This window comes from Natrix helvetica (assembly GCF_964273705.1).
Source record: "Natrix helvetica genome assembly, chromosome: 6".
NCBI lineage: Eukaryota > Metazoa > Chordata > Lepidosauria > Squamata > Natricidae > Natrix > Natrix helvetica.
Genome location: NC_138553.1, coordinates 1,921,477 through 1,936,589, shown reverse-complemented (window position 1 = coordinate 1,936,589; position 15,113 = coordinate 1,921,477). Strand labels below are relative to the sequence as shown.

The 15,113-nt window shown below is 52.2% G+C and overlaps 3 protein-coding genes across 8 annotated transcripts in view; all 3 read left to right on the top strand.

Annotated features, from left to right (window-relative positions):
- FLNC (filamin C) overlaps positions 1-5,351 on the top strand; it is an 83,177-nt gene extending 77,826 nt beyond the window's left edge. For all 6 annotated transcript variants that reach the window (XM_081956764.1, XM_081956766.1, XM_081956763.1 and 3 more), the window contains 4 exons: positions 1,455-1,631; positions 2,650-2,868; positions 4,083-4,292; positions 5,020-5,351. In XM_081956764.1, the coding sequence (XP_081812890.1) occupies positions 1,455-1,631; positions 2,650-2,868; positions 4,083-4,292; positions 5,020-5,207 (794 nt within the window). In that variant the 3' untranslated portion in view covers positions 5,208-5,351. The remainder of the gene's footprint in view (positions 1-1,454; positions 1,632-2,649; positions 2,869-4,082; positions 4,293-5,019) is intronic.
- A 1,910-nt stretch (positions 5,352-7,261) lies between these two features.
- ATP6V1F (ATPase H+ transporting V1 subunit F) lies at positions 7,262-10,167 on the top strand. Its single transcript, XM_081958449.1, has 2 exons — positions 7,262-7,489; positions 8,821-10,167. Exons 1-2 carry the CDS (start codon positions 7,332-7,334, stop codon positions 9,020-9,022), a joined length of 360 nt encoding a protein of 119 aa, XP_081814575.1. The 5' UTR covers positions 7,262-7,331; the 3' UTR covers positions 9,023-10,167.
- A 1,687-nt stretch (positions 10,168-11,854) lies between these two features.
- On the top strand, positions 11,855-13,511 carry SPMIP1 (sperm microtubule inner protein 1; the record flags this gene model as incomplete). The annotated part of the gene is made up of 2 exons (XM_081958439.1): positions 11,855-12,326; positions 13,402-13,511. The coding sequence occupies 2 exons, from the start codon at positions 11,855-11,857 to the stop codon at positions 13,509-13,511; spliced, it is 582 nt and encodes a 193-aa protein (XP_081814565.1).
- Between the last annotated feature and the right edge of the window lie 1,602 nt (positions 13,512-15,113).

Sequence of the window (15,113 nt, the reverse complement as noted above, 5' to 3'; positions counted from 1 at the left end):
TCCCCATGCTCCTAGCCACGCCCGTCACGCCCACGCCCAACCCCAGGCACACACAGCCGGTCCTCCGAGGTGAAAGACAGCCCTGATGGGCCCCTTCTTGAAATCAAGTTTCACAGCCCTGGCTTAGAATAGAAAATACCAAAGCAAATAGCAGGAAAAATAGGGAAGGGAAAAGTGTAGGAAAAGAGGAAAAAAGAAAGAAAAGACACAGACTTCCGACTCTCTTTGGTGTCGTAAAAATACGATAATAGCATTAGATCTTATTGTTTTTACTTTTACACAATAGCATAAACAAGCCATTTCTAGAACAAGAAGCATTTTTAATCAGTAAAACCCAAAATCAAAAGTTTCATTTTTTCCTCCCCACCTCGAGCACAAAGTCCAGCATCGGTTTCCAGATGGATTTTCAAACAGAAATAAAAGTAATTGTGGGGTTTTTTTCCTTTTCTTTTATCAAAGCAACCAATTTAGCCATCTCTCTGCTAACCCCCATCAACTTTGGCAGCCGTTCATCCTTGGTGGGGATAGAAATGTCCTTCCAGTTTTGTGCATAAATTAATCTTGCTGCTGTCAATTTATATAACACATACCGTATTTTTCAGAGTATAAGACGCACCTTTTTCTCTCATAAAAGAGGCTGAAAATCTGGGTGGTCTTATACACCGAATACAGCATTTTTGGCCTCCTGAAACACCCCCCCTTTGCAAAAATGGAGCTGCAGAGGGTTTGGGAGGCTTGCAAAGTGATCCTCCGGGGAGGGGAGGGCAAAAATGAGCAAAAAATGTGCCGTTGTTTGCTCACTTTTGCTTCTCCCAGCCCCCCCAGGAGCACTCTATAAGCCTCCTAAAGGCTATCCATGACCTTCTTTTGACAAAAAGGGCCCGTTTTCACACAAAAATACCTGTTTTTTTGCTCCTTTTTGGCCCCACCCCCACCCTCCAGGAGCACCCTACAAGCCTCCTAAAGGCTATTCATGCCCTTTTTTTGAAGAAAAGAAAACGGGCCTGTTTTCTTGAAAAACAGGCTGCTTTTGGGAGGTTTGCAGAGTGCAAAAACTTTTTTTTAATAAATCTGCCTCTTCAAAACCTTGGTGCGGCTTATACTCTGAAAAATACGGTAATTTTGAGCATTTTGGGGACTGTTTTGCCGCACACTTAATTTTTACACTCACCCTGCAAGGTGGGCCAGTCGCCAGAGGAAAACATACCTGAGGGAACCACGTGGCAGGTGCGAGATTTGAACTGGAGGCTCCCGAAAGTGTCTGAATGCCCTTCCCAGGTTCGGGTTAGGCCAGGTGCCAACCCTTAAATTGGGGAGGGGGCTTTAAAAAGTAGTTGGGGGAGCTCAGAGAGATTTGAGGAGGCCAGGCTGAAAGATAGTAGGAGGTTCCAGGCTGGGGGGCTTCCTCCCAGGGACCCAATTGTTGAGCTTGACCTGTTGGATTTCTCCCCCAGACAAGTACGCCATTCGCTTCATCCCCCACGAGAACGGGGTCCACTCCATCGACGTCCGGTTCAACGGGCGGCATGTCCCGGGCAGCCCCTTCAACATCCGCGTGGGGGAGCAGAGCCAAGCGGGAGACCCCGGGCTCGTCACGGCCTACGGCCCCGGCCTGGAGGGAGGAACCACAGGTAAGGCCCTGCCAGGTGGGGGGGGGGGAAGGGAGGGAGGCTGGAGGGAGGCTCTGGAAGAAGGTCAGCTCTGGCAGGTGGAGCCATGACTGACAGCACCTCCCCAGGTTCCCTTCCCTTCCCCTCCCTCTTCTCTTTTTCCTTCCTTCCTCCACTCCCTTCCTCCTCTCCTCTCTTTCCCTTCTTTCCTCCCTCCCCTCCTCCTCTGCTTCTTCCTTTTCCTCTTCCTTCCTCCCTCTCTTCGTTTCTTCTTTCTTTCCTCCTACCCACCCTCTCTCCCCATCCTTCCTTCTCCTTTCCCTTCCTTCCTTCCTTCCTTTCTCCCTCCCTCCCACTCCCTTCTCCTCTTTTTGCTTCCTCCTTTCCTCCCATCCTCCCACCCCTTTCCCCTTCCTTCTTCCCCCTTTCCCTCCCTCCCCTCTTCCTTCTCTTTCCCTTCCTTCCCTTTCCCCTCCCTCCCTTCCTCCCCCCTCTCTTCCTTTCCCCCTTCCTTCCTTTCTCCCTTCCCTTTCCCCTTCCTTCCTTCCCTTCTTTCCTTTTCCCTCCTTCCCTCCCCTTCCTTCCTTCCCTTCCCCTTTCCCTCCCTCCCCCTTCCTTTCTTCTCTTTCTCCTTCTTCCCTCCCTCCCTCCCTCCCTCCCTCTCTCCCTTCCCCCTTCCTTCCTTCCCCTCCCTCCCTCTGCAATGCTGCAACCATTGTAAAATACAAGCCAGTTCCCAACTGCCCGGACCTTTGACCATGCTGTCACAGTCGCCAGTGAGTGGCCTTAAGCCTTCTTTTACAGTCTCTAAATGAACGGTCATAAGTTGAGGACAGCCTGCACCGTTAATTCCGCAGTGCCTTCCAAGGGCTTTGCTTGCTTTCAGCCCCCCCAATTGTCCCCTAAAACTCCTCTGTGTGACCCCCGAGCACAGAGGCCCCCCCACTGCGGAAGAGGCAATGCCGTCCGGGGTTTTCTGCGAGGGAGACGGGCATCGTCCCCGTCTGGCTAATCGCAAACCCTTTTTCTTTCCCGGCAGGGGTCTCCTCCGAGTTCGTGGTGAAGACCCGAAACGCAGGCTCCGGGGCCCTCTCGGTCACCATCGACGGGCCCTCCAAGGTGCAGATGGACTGCCAGGAGTGCCCCGAGGGCCACAAGGTCACCTACATGCCCATGGCGCCCGGAAGCTACCTCATTTCCATCAAGTACGGGGGTCCCCAGCACGTTGTTGGCAGCCCCTTCAAAGCCAAGATCACGGGTGAGCGAAGCCGACCCCTCTCAGCCAGCATCCCCACAACCCCCCCCCCCTCCTTGGTTCTGGGTGGGTGGGGGTAGATATTCCGTCCACACCCAGAAACGCACGGCTTTGCATGTCTGGTCTTGGATACGACCACTATAGTACTTGAATATGTTTGACGTCCGTTTTGGTCTAGTACTTGGGGCGCTAGGCTAGAAACCTGGAAAATGGGAGTTCTAGTTCTGCCTTAGGCATGAAAGATGAGTGGGTGGCTTTGGATGAATCACTAGGAGACGGGGAGTTCTAGTTCTGCCTTAGCCATGAAAACCAACTAAGTGACTGTGAGTCAGTCGCCAGGAGATGCGGGAGTTCTAGTTCCACCTTAAGCACAAAAGATGGCTGGGGGACTTCGGGCCAGTCCCTCTCTCTCAACCCTACCCGCCTCATAGGGTTGTTGTTTGCTGGTGATCTGGTTACATTCCTGCAAGACTCTCCCCCCTTCCCCCAAAATATACATAGAACATTTGATGAGGAAATGAGGAAAAAATGATTTTGGGGGACTTTAACAGGTTTTCAAATAAACAAAGTGAAAACAAGAGCCTTGATTAAGGACCCGTCCTGTCAGGATTGCGATGCATTGACTAAAAACTCTGGTTTTTAGGGTTGAGAAAAAGGTAAAATATTTGGGGGTTAAGTTGACAAACATAAAATGGTTTCAGAAATGATTATATGCCTCTTTCCGAAGGATATTAAAAAAGATTCCCTCGGTTCTTCATCTAAGGCTGGCTTTAGGGTTTAGAAAAAATATTTGTTGACAAACCCAAAACCGCTTCCGAAATAATTAGGTGCCTCTTTCGGATGGATGTTCAAGAGACACCTTTGATTCTTCATCTAAGGCAGAGTTTCTCAACCTTTACGTCCTGTGGACTTCAACTCCCAGAATAGCCGGCTGGGGAATCCCCAGGACTTAAAAGTCGCCAAGGTTGAGAAACACGAATCGAAGGCTTTAATCCAAGACTGGTTTTTAGGCTCGAGAAAAAGGTGAAATATTCCAGGGGTTACGTTGACAAGCACAAAATTCTTTCAGGAATGATTACGGAATGATATTAAAAGCATCCCTTTGGCTCTTACTCTAAGACTTCAGCTGCCCTCCAATGCACGACTCACCTGGGGTCTCCCGCTGTGAAGGTGGCCCCAGGTGACCGTTTCCCCCCCCCTTCTCTCTGCCCCACCAGGTCCCCGCCTGTCCGGTGGGCACAGCCTCCACGAGACATCCACGGTGCTGGTGGAGACGGTCACCAAAGCCACCTCCTCGGTGGGTGGCAGCTACAGCGCCCTGCCCAAGTTCTCCTCCGATGCCAGCAAGGTGGTCGCCCGGGGGCCTGGCTTGACCAAAGCCTTTGTGGGCCAAAAGAACACCTTCACCGTGGACTGCAGCAAGGCAGGTGGGTATCCTGGCGCCAGGCGGGCTGAGGGGGGCGAAGGGCTGCCACGGAGGAGGACGGGGGCATCTTGGTGTCGTCAGAACTTCAGACCTGGCTCATCAAACCTTCTTTCTCGAGTACTTTTCCAAAATGTCATCGATTGGGGGGCATACCTGGTCCTCGACCTACGACCACAATTGAGTCCAATGTTTATGTTGCTAAGCGAGACCCTTGGCTCAGTGAGTTTTGCCCCGTTTTGCGACCTTTCCTGCCTCGGTTGTGGGAGTGAATCGCAGTGGCTGATAAGTGAGCAACCCGGTCGTTAAGTGAATCGGGCTTTCCCGTCGGCTTGGCTTGTCAGGTCGCAAAAGGGGAATCACAGGACCCCAGGACAGTGTGACCGTCGTACGTCTGAGTCAGCTGCTAAGTGCTGACCTGGGACATAAATATGTCATAAATACGAACCAGTTGCCAGGAGTCTGAATTTTGACTAAAAAAAATAATAATTGGAGGGTCCTTTTGGTCGTAACAGTCCAACGGTCGTAACAGTGAAAAACAGTCGTAAGTCACTTTTTCCAGCACTGTTGTCACGTTGAACAGTCACTAAATGAAGCATAAGTAGAGAACCACTTGTCTCGTACGGCCGTTTGCCTGGAATGGCACAGGGCCTCCTTCCTGAGCACGGGGGCTGGACTAGAAGACCTCTGAGGTGCCGCTTGTGACTCTGCCACTCTGTCATTCCTCGCAGGCACCAACATGTTGATGGTGGGTGTCCATGGGCCCAAGACCCCCTGCGACGAGGTCTACGTCAAGCATATGGGCAACCGGGTGTACAGCGTCACCTACACCGTCAAAGAGAAGGGGGACTACATCCTCATCGTGAAATGGGGGGACGAGGGCGTTCCCGGCAGCCCCTACCAAGTCAGCGTGCCCTAGGAGGGGGACGGAGCCCCACCCGCCCCCCCTTGGCCCCACCCCACCCTCCCCTGCCCAGAACTGGCACTCTTGACGTGCCCAGCAGTGACCAACGTGGGGCGAGGGAGAAGGTGCAACTGTCGGACATTCGTTGGCCTCGTTGAGTTGGCCTTTGGCCTTTCGGGATTTCTCCAGGCGGATCGGGGACTGGGAGGGGGAGGGGGTGGCGGGGATGGGAGGGGGATGCTCTTTGAGCTGGGGAGGGTGCAGGGGGCCCAGCGAGGCCGGTCTGGGAAGAGGGAGAGGAAGGGAAGTCGTAGTAGGGACGGAGGATGCTTGCAAGAGACACGTGGGTACCTTTGCCCAGTGGGACTGCCCAGGAGGTTTCTCCCTGTCTGGCATGAATTTGGATTTACCCAAAAAACCACAACTGCAAAAAAAAGGGGGGGGCGCTAGTCCTCAGCCTGCCCTGTGTAGGGGGGGGGGGGTCAATCTAGATGACCTTTACTTAGGGAAAGTGACTTTGGTGACGTTGTAAGAAGCGATGGAGGAAGCGGAATCCAGGAGTGGCTCCCAAACTCCTGTTGGATTTGAGGGGGAGGGCCGAGGGGGGGCCAAGCGTGCCCTTCCCCCCCCCCTCAAGGTGCAACCAAGGGATGTTGAGTGGAGGGCGCGAAGAGAAAAAAATAAGTACGAGTGAGGGTCAAATGCAAGACACATCTCGGCATTTCCCAGCAGCCTTTTTGGAGCGTGTTCCCGTTAAAGAGGGTGGGCTGGGCTTCGGATTCAAATCCAGAACCTCTCCTGAAACACAGCAAGGGCTTGGAACTTTTTAAAGCGGCCACCTCTTTTTCCTGGAGTCGCACAGCCGCCGCTGGATCCCGGGGGAAAAAGGACGCAGCTGCTTTAAAAGGCACCCTGGGCGGAGGAGACCCCAAGGCAACTTTCAAGAATCAGATCCAAAGTTCTCCCGAATCTTCTGCCTGCACCTTTTCAACTGGTTGTGTTGTTTCCCTGCGAAGAGGCTAGAGCTCATGCCCAAGAGGTCTCTGTTTCTGTTTTTTAAGAAAAGGAAGAAGGAGAAAAAATATATATATTAAAAATGTAGGGAAAAGGGGAACACAGACCTGGGCCCTAGTGGGCAGGGGAGGGGGCTTTCTCTCTCTCTCTCTCTCTCTCTCTCTCTCTCTCTCTCGCTTTTTTTCTTTTTCTTTTTTTTAAAGTAAAGTGTTTTGAGGTTGTGTGCATTCACTGAGGCTGGGATGGCATCACCACGAGGAGCTGTGGGCAGATCCGAGCAGCGACCTTGCACCCAAGCGACCTGCCCCTCAGCAATAAAGTTTACTTGCTTTTAAAAAAATCAGCATTGTGGTTTTTTCCTTTACTGTTGGGGTTTTTTTGGGGGGAGGGTAAAGCCTGCCCTCAATCCCCCCCCCCGCTCTTTTTCCAATCGTTAGGGGTGGGTTGGTATTTAGCCCTGATGATGTTCCCTAGTTGGGTCATGAAACGTCTGCAAGGAAACCACCAAGCTCAGAGACTATCAGCAGAGCTGGCTGGGGAATTCTGGGAGTTGAAGTCCACAAGTCTTAAAGTTGCCAAGTTTGGGGGACCTCTGAGCTAAAGCATGCTAGCTGAGGAATTCTGTGATCTGAAATCCACCCATTTTAATGCTGAAGGTGGAAGGGATCTTGGAGGTCATCTAGTCCAACCCCCTTGCTCAGGCTGGAAACCCTATACAATTTCAGACAAATGGCTGTCCGATCTCCTCCTCCTTTTTCTTCTCTTCCCTCTTCCCGATTGTTCCAATCCTTGCAAGATAATCAATGGGGAGAAAAAGGCATACGCGGGCCCCGAATATCCACGTACACACATGCCTCTTCACTTTCCTATCTCTATAATTCCGATGGCTTCGTAGGTACCTTTTTCACGACGCATGCGTGTAAGCAAGAAACTTGTCCAACTCCATCACTCTTCCTATCTCTATGTTTTCCGATGATTGCATAGAAGGAGTGCGCATGCGCCGAGACAGGACCAGGGGCCTTGGAACACTGCGCCTGCGCATCTCGGCGCGTTATAAGCCTGCTACGGCGCCTGCGCAACGAGACAGCTGGTTTTGCTCACTGTTACTCTGTCCTTGGTGCGATCATGGCCGGCCGGGGGAAGCTGATCGCCGTGCTGGGCGACGAGGACACGGTGACCGGGTTTCTGCTGGGCGGCGTGGGCGAGCTGGACAAGCACCGGCGCCCGAACTTCCTGGTAGTGGAGAAAGAAACGGCGCTGGCCGAGATCGAGGAGGCCTTTCGGTGAGGAGGGAGGGTGGCCAAGGAGAGGGAAGAGCCGGGCGGCGGTTGCCTGGGAAACGGCAAGGGAAGGGCCATTGCTCTTGGAAAACGGGGGGCGCTGTATTTGGGAGGGGACCATTGCCTGTCGTGGGGGGAAGCTTGGATGAAACCAAGCCAATGTAAAGCGGCCAGGGCGGAAGAGACCACCAGCTCTTCCGGCGGGGGTGTCGCAAAGAAAAAAGGCTAAACCATTCCAGGCGGGGGGAGGTAATTAATAAACCCCCATTAAATGTAATTTTAATGGGGGAAAGAGAAGGGACTCAATTAGGGGGAAGGAATTGGGAAGAAAGGATGGGTTGAGGCTGAACAGCCACCTCTCTGATCTCTCTCCTGATTGAGCAGGGGGTTGGGCTAGATGACCTCCAAGGTCCCTTCCCACTCTCCTTATTCTGCACTTCGAAATGCTTTTGGGCTGCTTTTAGCTCAGTGGGGTTCTATAAATTTCATCCTTGTTGGGTTTCTAAACTGATCCTGGTTAGAACTGGCCGACAAGATCCTGTATTTGGCCTCTTGCAAAAGTGAGAAGGCCTTTGAGTTGGGCCAATGTTTTGCCCACAAACAATCAAACTTTGCAAAGTCCGGCTTCGGCTGCTTTCCGCTGGTCTTGGTTTATTTGGGAAGGATCCACCCACTGTCATTTGTGACCTTGAGGGAGGAGAAGACTCAAAAGGAGGCAGGATTCGATCTCTGCCCCAGCATCCGTGCGCGGTGAGTAGTTTTCCACGGAAGAAAAATGTTTCCGCCGTTTGGGGGAATTCCTCATTGGGTCTTTAGATGAACTCGGTGGGCCTTGCGTTTATATTCAGAAATCAAATCAGTTGTTTCTCGAGCTCTGCCACTTTAAGAACCGGCGGACTACAACTCCCAGCATTCCCCAACTGGCTGAGGAATCCTGGGAGCTGAAGTCCGCCCATCTTAAAAGTGGCCGAGGGTTGAGAAACAGGGGATTTGGATGGTGGGGATTTCTTCTTGTTCTCGGAAGTTGCTTCCCAGAGTAACTTTAAGGGCGTCTTCTTCCCGTAGAGAAAGCCTGCCTTTGGTTCCTTTTAATCTTCTCAATTACTTTTTACTTCTATAATCTGTACAGGTCGTCCTCCACTTACAGTAGTAGCAAATAGCAAGGAGCTGGTGGAGAAGCCCCAGGAGTAGTTGCAATAGTAGGGGGAGCCCCAAGGAGTAGCCCCATTAGCGAAGGGAGTCCCAGCGGTAGCAGGGGGAGCCCCAAGGAGCTGGTGGAGTAACCCCAATAGTAGAGCTGAGCCCTGGTGACCCCTCCTCCCCTCTGCCCGCAGGAGCTTCCTGGCCCGCGAGGACATCGGCATCGTCCTCATCAACCAGTTCATCGCGGAGATGATCCGCCACGTCATTGACGCCCACAACAAGTCCCTGCCGGCCGTGCTGGAGATCCCCTCCAAGGAGCACCCTTACGACGCCTCCAAAGACTCCATCCTACGCCGCGCCAGGGGCATGTTCACCGCCGAAGACCTGCGATAGGCGGGCCAGGAGAGGCCCCTCCCTCCCTCCCTCCCTCCCCAGGCCCGCCTGTGCTTTGCGATGGTCCACCCTACTTGACCCGTTCCTCCCCTTGTGGTCCCCCACCTTCTGCTCCTGGTCGTGCGGAGGAAGGCGTCTTCGTTGGAGGCTGCTTCTTTGGCCTTTCTGAGCTTCTTCACCCCCATCTTGTTGACCTCATGGGAGTCAGGAACCCGGAAGAACCATGGTTCTAAGCATGGCTGGCTGGGGGATTCTGGGAGTTGGAGTCCACAGGTCTTCAAGTGGCCAAGGTTGAGAGAGAAGTTCCACAATCCAAGTCAATGTTTCTCAGCCACTTTGAGACGTGTAGGCTTCAACGCTGGTGCCCCACTTCCCCTTCATCTGGGACCCTTGGGAGAAGACCCCCATTCTCTCTACAAGGCCCAGGCTGGGCTCCCCATTTTCTCCGGGGCCAGAACTGGCCTGGTTCCCTTTCCATGTCCCTGCTTTGATCCTTGTTCTTCGTGACCAATTGTGGTCCTCACCACCGATCTAGAGATACTTTGGCCCACGTCCTCTGCTGCTTCTCCCTGTTTTCCTCCTTCCTGCTGTTTGAACCCTTCCCTTGAGGATGGAACCCCAAAAATGGGTGTGACGTTAAGATGGGAAATCCTGGCTTGATGCCATTGAGAAGCTGGTTTGTCTATCTTTCTCCTACAGTGCAATACCCAGACATCTCCCTCTCTTGAGATGCTGCAACCTAGATGAAAAATCTTCCTAATTTCTGCCTTCCTTCAAAGGAAATTCTGCTTCCCTTTTGGGAGGGGGCTTGGGGATCTTCTAAGTAAACGCCCTGCTCAAGCAGGAATCCCTCCATTATTCCAGGTGGTCCCCTTGAGTGTTGGTTGGCTAGAAGGAAGTTCTCCTCCAATGAGCCATTTTGAGTCTTCTTCAGCCTAGCGCCGGGTTTCCCAACCTTGGCTGTTCGAAGATGCGCGCATTCCCCAGGCTGCATAGTTCTAAGCATGGCTGGCTGGGGGATTCTGGGAGTTGAAGTCCGTATGTCTTCAAGGGGCCACGGTTGAATTTCCATCATCCTCACCACTTTAAGGTGTTTTCTCATCCTTACCACTTTAAGACGCGTGGGACTTTCAACTCCCAGAATTCCCCAGCCAGCCTTGCTGGCTGGGGAATTCTGGGAGTTGAAGTCCACGCGTCTTAAAGTGGCCACGTTGAGAAACCCTGGCTTGGTGGCTTTACACAGTCCATCTGGTGGGGGATATTTGGGATCTAGGCCCTCCAACCGGGAGACTCTGATCCCCTTTTCACCGCTCTCTTGCCTACAAAGTGATTTATCTAATAGCAATTGCAATTTCTGGTGTCTTGGAAGCTTGCCTGCTAAACCAAAACTCCACTGGATGGAAGGAATTAATAAAGATGATTTCTGTTTAATTTTGGTCCTTGTGTTTGTGTTTCTGACTCCGCAAGCTAATTTCAGCCCGGCCGGAGTGGGGGGTGACTCTTTCCCTGCAATCTGTCCCACAGATGGGAAAAGTTGACGGTGCCAGTCCTTGCATGCCCTCGTGACTCACTTCCTGGGTGCTGCATGCAAACCAGCCTCTTGTGCAGAAATGACCGAATTGATCCGTTTCTCCCATTGGGACGATTGATCGTGGTTTGCGTCTGGTTGACTGTGATCTTAAATGACGAATCGGCTCAGACTGAAAAGCATTGAGGCTGTTTTCTTGATCGGTTCCATTCATAAGCTACCTGGGTCATTGAGAGAGGGGTCTTGGTGAAGGCTTTCTTTCTTTCTCTCTTTCTCTCTCTCTCTCTCTCTCTCTCTCTCTCCTAATGCTAAGAAAGTACGCATGGGAATTATACTTTTCATTTAGATGTCTTTTCTCTTTCTCTCTGTCTCTTTCTTTCTCCTTCTTTCTCCCCCTTTTTCTCTGTCTTTGTCTCTTTCTCTCACTTTCTTTCTCCCTTTTTCTCTCTCTCTTTCTCCCCCTCTTTCTCTCACTTTCTCCCCTTCTCTTTCTTTCTCTTTCTCCCTTTTTCTTTTTTTCTTTCTCCCTCTTTTTCTCTTTCTCTCTCACTTTCTTTCTCCCCTTCTTTCTATCTCACTTTCTCCCCTTCTTTCTTTCTGTATCTTTCTCCCTTTTTTCTTTCTCTCCCTCTTTCTCTAACTTTCTCTCCCCCTTTCTCTCAGTTTCTCTTTCTCCCTTCTCTGAGTTTTTCTTTCTCCCCCTCTTTCTCTGTCTCTCTCACTTTCTTTCTCCCCCCTTCCTCTCTTTCTGTATTTCTCTTACTTTCTCTTTCTGTCTCTGTCACTTTCTCTCTCTCTCTCCATCTGTCTCTCACTTTCTCTCTTTCCCACTCTTAAGGTTGACAAGTTTGGAGATTCCTGGCTGAGGAATTCTGGGTTGAAATCCACAATTCTTGGAGACCCCTGGTTTAGAACATAGAATAAGAGGTTTGGGAGGGAGCTTGGAGATCTTCTCAAGCAGGAACCCCTACATTATTCCAGATTTTGGGCCCTCCTGGTTGAGGTTTGCGCGGGGGGGGGGGGCTTCCTCTTTTGCCTCACTCCTGGGGGAGGGGGAAGACGTGACCTCACAAGAGGCTGTGACAGCAGCTGTGAAGTAGCAACTCCCCAAATTTGATGGCCACCCCTGGAGACCCACAAGAGCATCCATCTCCACCCTTAACAGCTGAAAGGAAGACCAAGTGGTGGGTTGTCTCTATGCCGCTACAAGAAGAGAGCTTAGGAGGGGAAGCTGGCATCTGGGCTCCCGGTCAGATAAGTCTCTTGGGTAGCCGGGCAGGCCCACCCTCTCGTCCCACTCAGCCATGGCACGACCACTCAACATGGACACCCTCCAGCAGAACTTCTGGAAGGAAGAGTATGAGAAGGAAATCATGCTCCGCTTCAGCTGGCACCAGAAGTACGGGGCCTTGGTCAAAGCCAAGCAGGACAGCCTACGCGAACGCCGCAAGAAAGCGGAGGACACCACCCTCTGCCTGCCCTCCATCCGGCCCCCGCTCCCGGTCAAGCCCAGCTCCCCCCCTCCACCCCTCCCTCCTCCCCCGCCCAAGCCGATCCAGCCACTGGCTCGTCAACGTGACTTGACCGGACTGGACAAGACCCTCCTGGAGATGGAGATGAAGCCGGCTCCGCGCGAACTGCGCAACCTTCTCTACCAGGGCATCTCCCACGAGGACGAGGGGCGTTACCGCTACTTGAAGCTGCGCCTCCTCGTCCCGCCGGAGGAGAAATACACTTTCCCCATCACCACCAACTTCGCCTACGGCTGGCAGATGGGTGAGTGGTTGGGCAGGGAGGACGGAAGGGGCAGGGGGGCACGGGGATGCGGAGAAGAAAAATAAGATTCTGTATTAAGGAAAGAAAAACGGAATGCACAGGTACAGTATAGGTGGTATCTTGCTCAATCGGAGTAACTGTGAGAGGGATCTTGGAGTCCTAGTGGACAACCATTTAAATATGAGCCAGCCGTGTGGAGCAGCTGCCCAAAAAGCCAACACAGTTCTAGGCTGCATCAACAGAGGGAGAGAATCAAGATCACGTGAAGGGTTAATGCTGCTTTATAAGGACACCTATAAAGTGTCTTTATAATTTAGCACACTTGGAATATTTGCATCCAATTTTGATTGCCACGATCTACGAAAGATGTTGAGATATTGAGGTGAGGCAGCTGACACTGACAAGTCTTAGCTTGTGCATTGAGTACCAAACAAACGACGAGTAGTGGGGCAAAATGTTCACATCAAAATGTGTCGAGTACCAAATCCGAGGAGTTTCAAAGCAGCTGAGTACCAAAGTACCTCTGCACCACATATCTCTCTTTATACCACACCTTGAAATATTAACATCCAGTTCTGGTCACAATATAAAAAAGATGTGGAGACTCTGGAAAGAGTGCAGAGAAGAGCAACAAAGAGGATTAGGGGACTGGAGGCTAAAACATATGAAGAACGGTTGCAGGAACTGGGTATGTCTAGTTTAATAGAAAGAAGGGGAGACATGATAGCAGTCTTCCAATATCTCAGGGGTTGCTACAAAGAAAAGGGGGTCAACCTGTTCTCCAAGGCACCTGAGGGCAGAACAAGAAGCAACGGAGGGAAACTGATGGTTTTCCAGAAAAGAAATCTAGGAGGATGTGAGGACTCCTGCCTTGAGCAGGGGGGTTGGACTAGAAGACCTCTAAGGTCCCTTCCAGCACTACAATTGTATGGGCCGCTCCTTGGGCCGTCTCCTAGCCCTGCCCACCTAGGGTCACTCAAGCCCGCTTAGGGGAAGGACTTTCACCTTGATGGGGCCACGCAACTCCCTTCTCTGATTTTCCTCTCGTGCTCACACCTCCCTTTGTCTCTTCCAGGGAAAATGGCCACCTCCCACATGGCGCCCACGGCCAAGACCCGCACGGACAGCTTCTTCCGAAAGAACGGCGCCTTCTCTCTGCTGCATCCTCGGGATGTGGCCCTCTGAGCGGCCATGCCACAAAACCAAGATTATAAGACGACTTTGGTGCCCGTCTCCTTCCTTGGCTGGTATCTAAGGTGGCTTCAGGAGGGACTAGAAGCAGGAGGGTGAACCACGGCACAAGTGCAACAGGTGGCACACGGTGCCATGTTTGCTGGCGCACCAGCCGCCAGCTGAGTTTTCACCCTTCCGGAGGGCCAGGGGAGGCCGTTTTCGCCCTCCCCAGCCTTCAGGGAAGCCTCCGGGGACTGGGGAGGGGGCGGACGTGCAGGGGCAGGTGGGCGGCGAGGATTCCGTTGGTGTGGGCACGCCGTCACTGGTCTAGAACCATCCATCCAAGCCACCTTTGGGCAGGGGAAAGAATGGCCGTGCTTAGCGGTCTCATTAACAGCCCTCCTTGAATTACGGCCATAATTAAGCCTTCCATTTCAGTTCCTTCGTCGCTTTGAACAAGGGTTCCCAACCTTTCGGACCTCAGGGAGCACTAAATTCATAATTTTGAACCTGTGGACCACTATTATGATCTGCCTAATGACCGGCTGGGTGGGCCTGGCTAGGTGGTCATGTAACTGGGTGGGTGTGGCCAACTTGACGTCACTCACGTTGAAGGGCGCCCCTCCCAGCCCCTCCTTGCCTGCCCACCTGGGCTCCTTAGCGCCCCAACAGGAAGCCGTGGCTGGAGCTAAGCAGCCACCAGGAGAAAGAGTTGGTAAAACAACTCAGTGCAAATTGGATCTGACCAATAAGGAGGCTCAGCAGAAGCACCTTACTGAGGACTAGGAGCATGGGCTTTCCAAGCAGAGGGAAGATCTGCAGGAGGGCAAGGCCAGGATTCCGGCGCCTGGAGGCTCAGCCGGCTGAGATGATCAGCCAGTTCCAGGCCGTGATGCAGTCCCACTGGAACGAGGCCCACCGGCTCTTCCCCACCAGCGGCACTTCCCTCCAGCCTCTGCCCAAAGCCCCCCACCAGGAGGCCGAAGCAGACCCCATTGGAATTTCTGCCCCCCTCCAACCCACACAAAAATACCCCAAAGGGGGAAACTCTGCAGCAACACCAGCGTTCATTGCACCTATCTGTCCCAGGGGCCGTAGTTGGAGGTCCCCGGATTTAGTGCAATGGAAAAAATGCAAATAATTTTTCTTTGGACCAACAAACTTTTCTCACGGACCAGTTGGTGACCGCTGGTTTTGAGCCAAGGAATCCTGGGAATTGAAGCCCACACATCTTAAAAGTTGCCAAGGTTGAAAAACATGAGTTTAATGCAGGGGTGTCCAAACTTGGGAACTTTAAGACTTGTGGACTTCAACTGGAGTTGAAGTCCATAAGTCTTAAAGTTCCCAAGTTTGGACACCCCTGGTTTAATGGATAAAGATAATTTCCACTCCATACATTGTACAATTCTGTGAAATAAGAGCAACACACAGCAACAAGAACATATTGGAAACACTGCCTGGTACATCATGGATCAAATCATCTACAACCTCTTGAGCTGAAGTTTTCTCAAGAGGTTGTAGATGATTTGAACCTCAGCTGAGGTTTCCCTTCGATTCCTAAGACGAAATACGGAGAATGAAACTGAACGGCTGTGAAAAGTCACCATTCTGGCT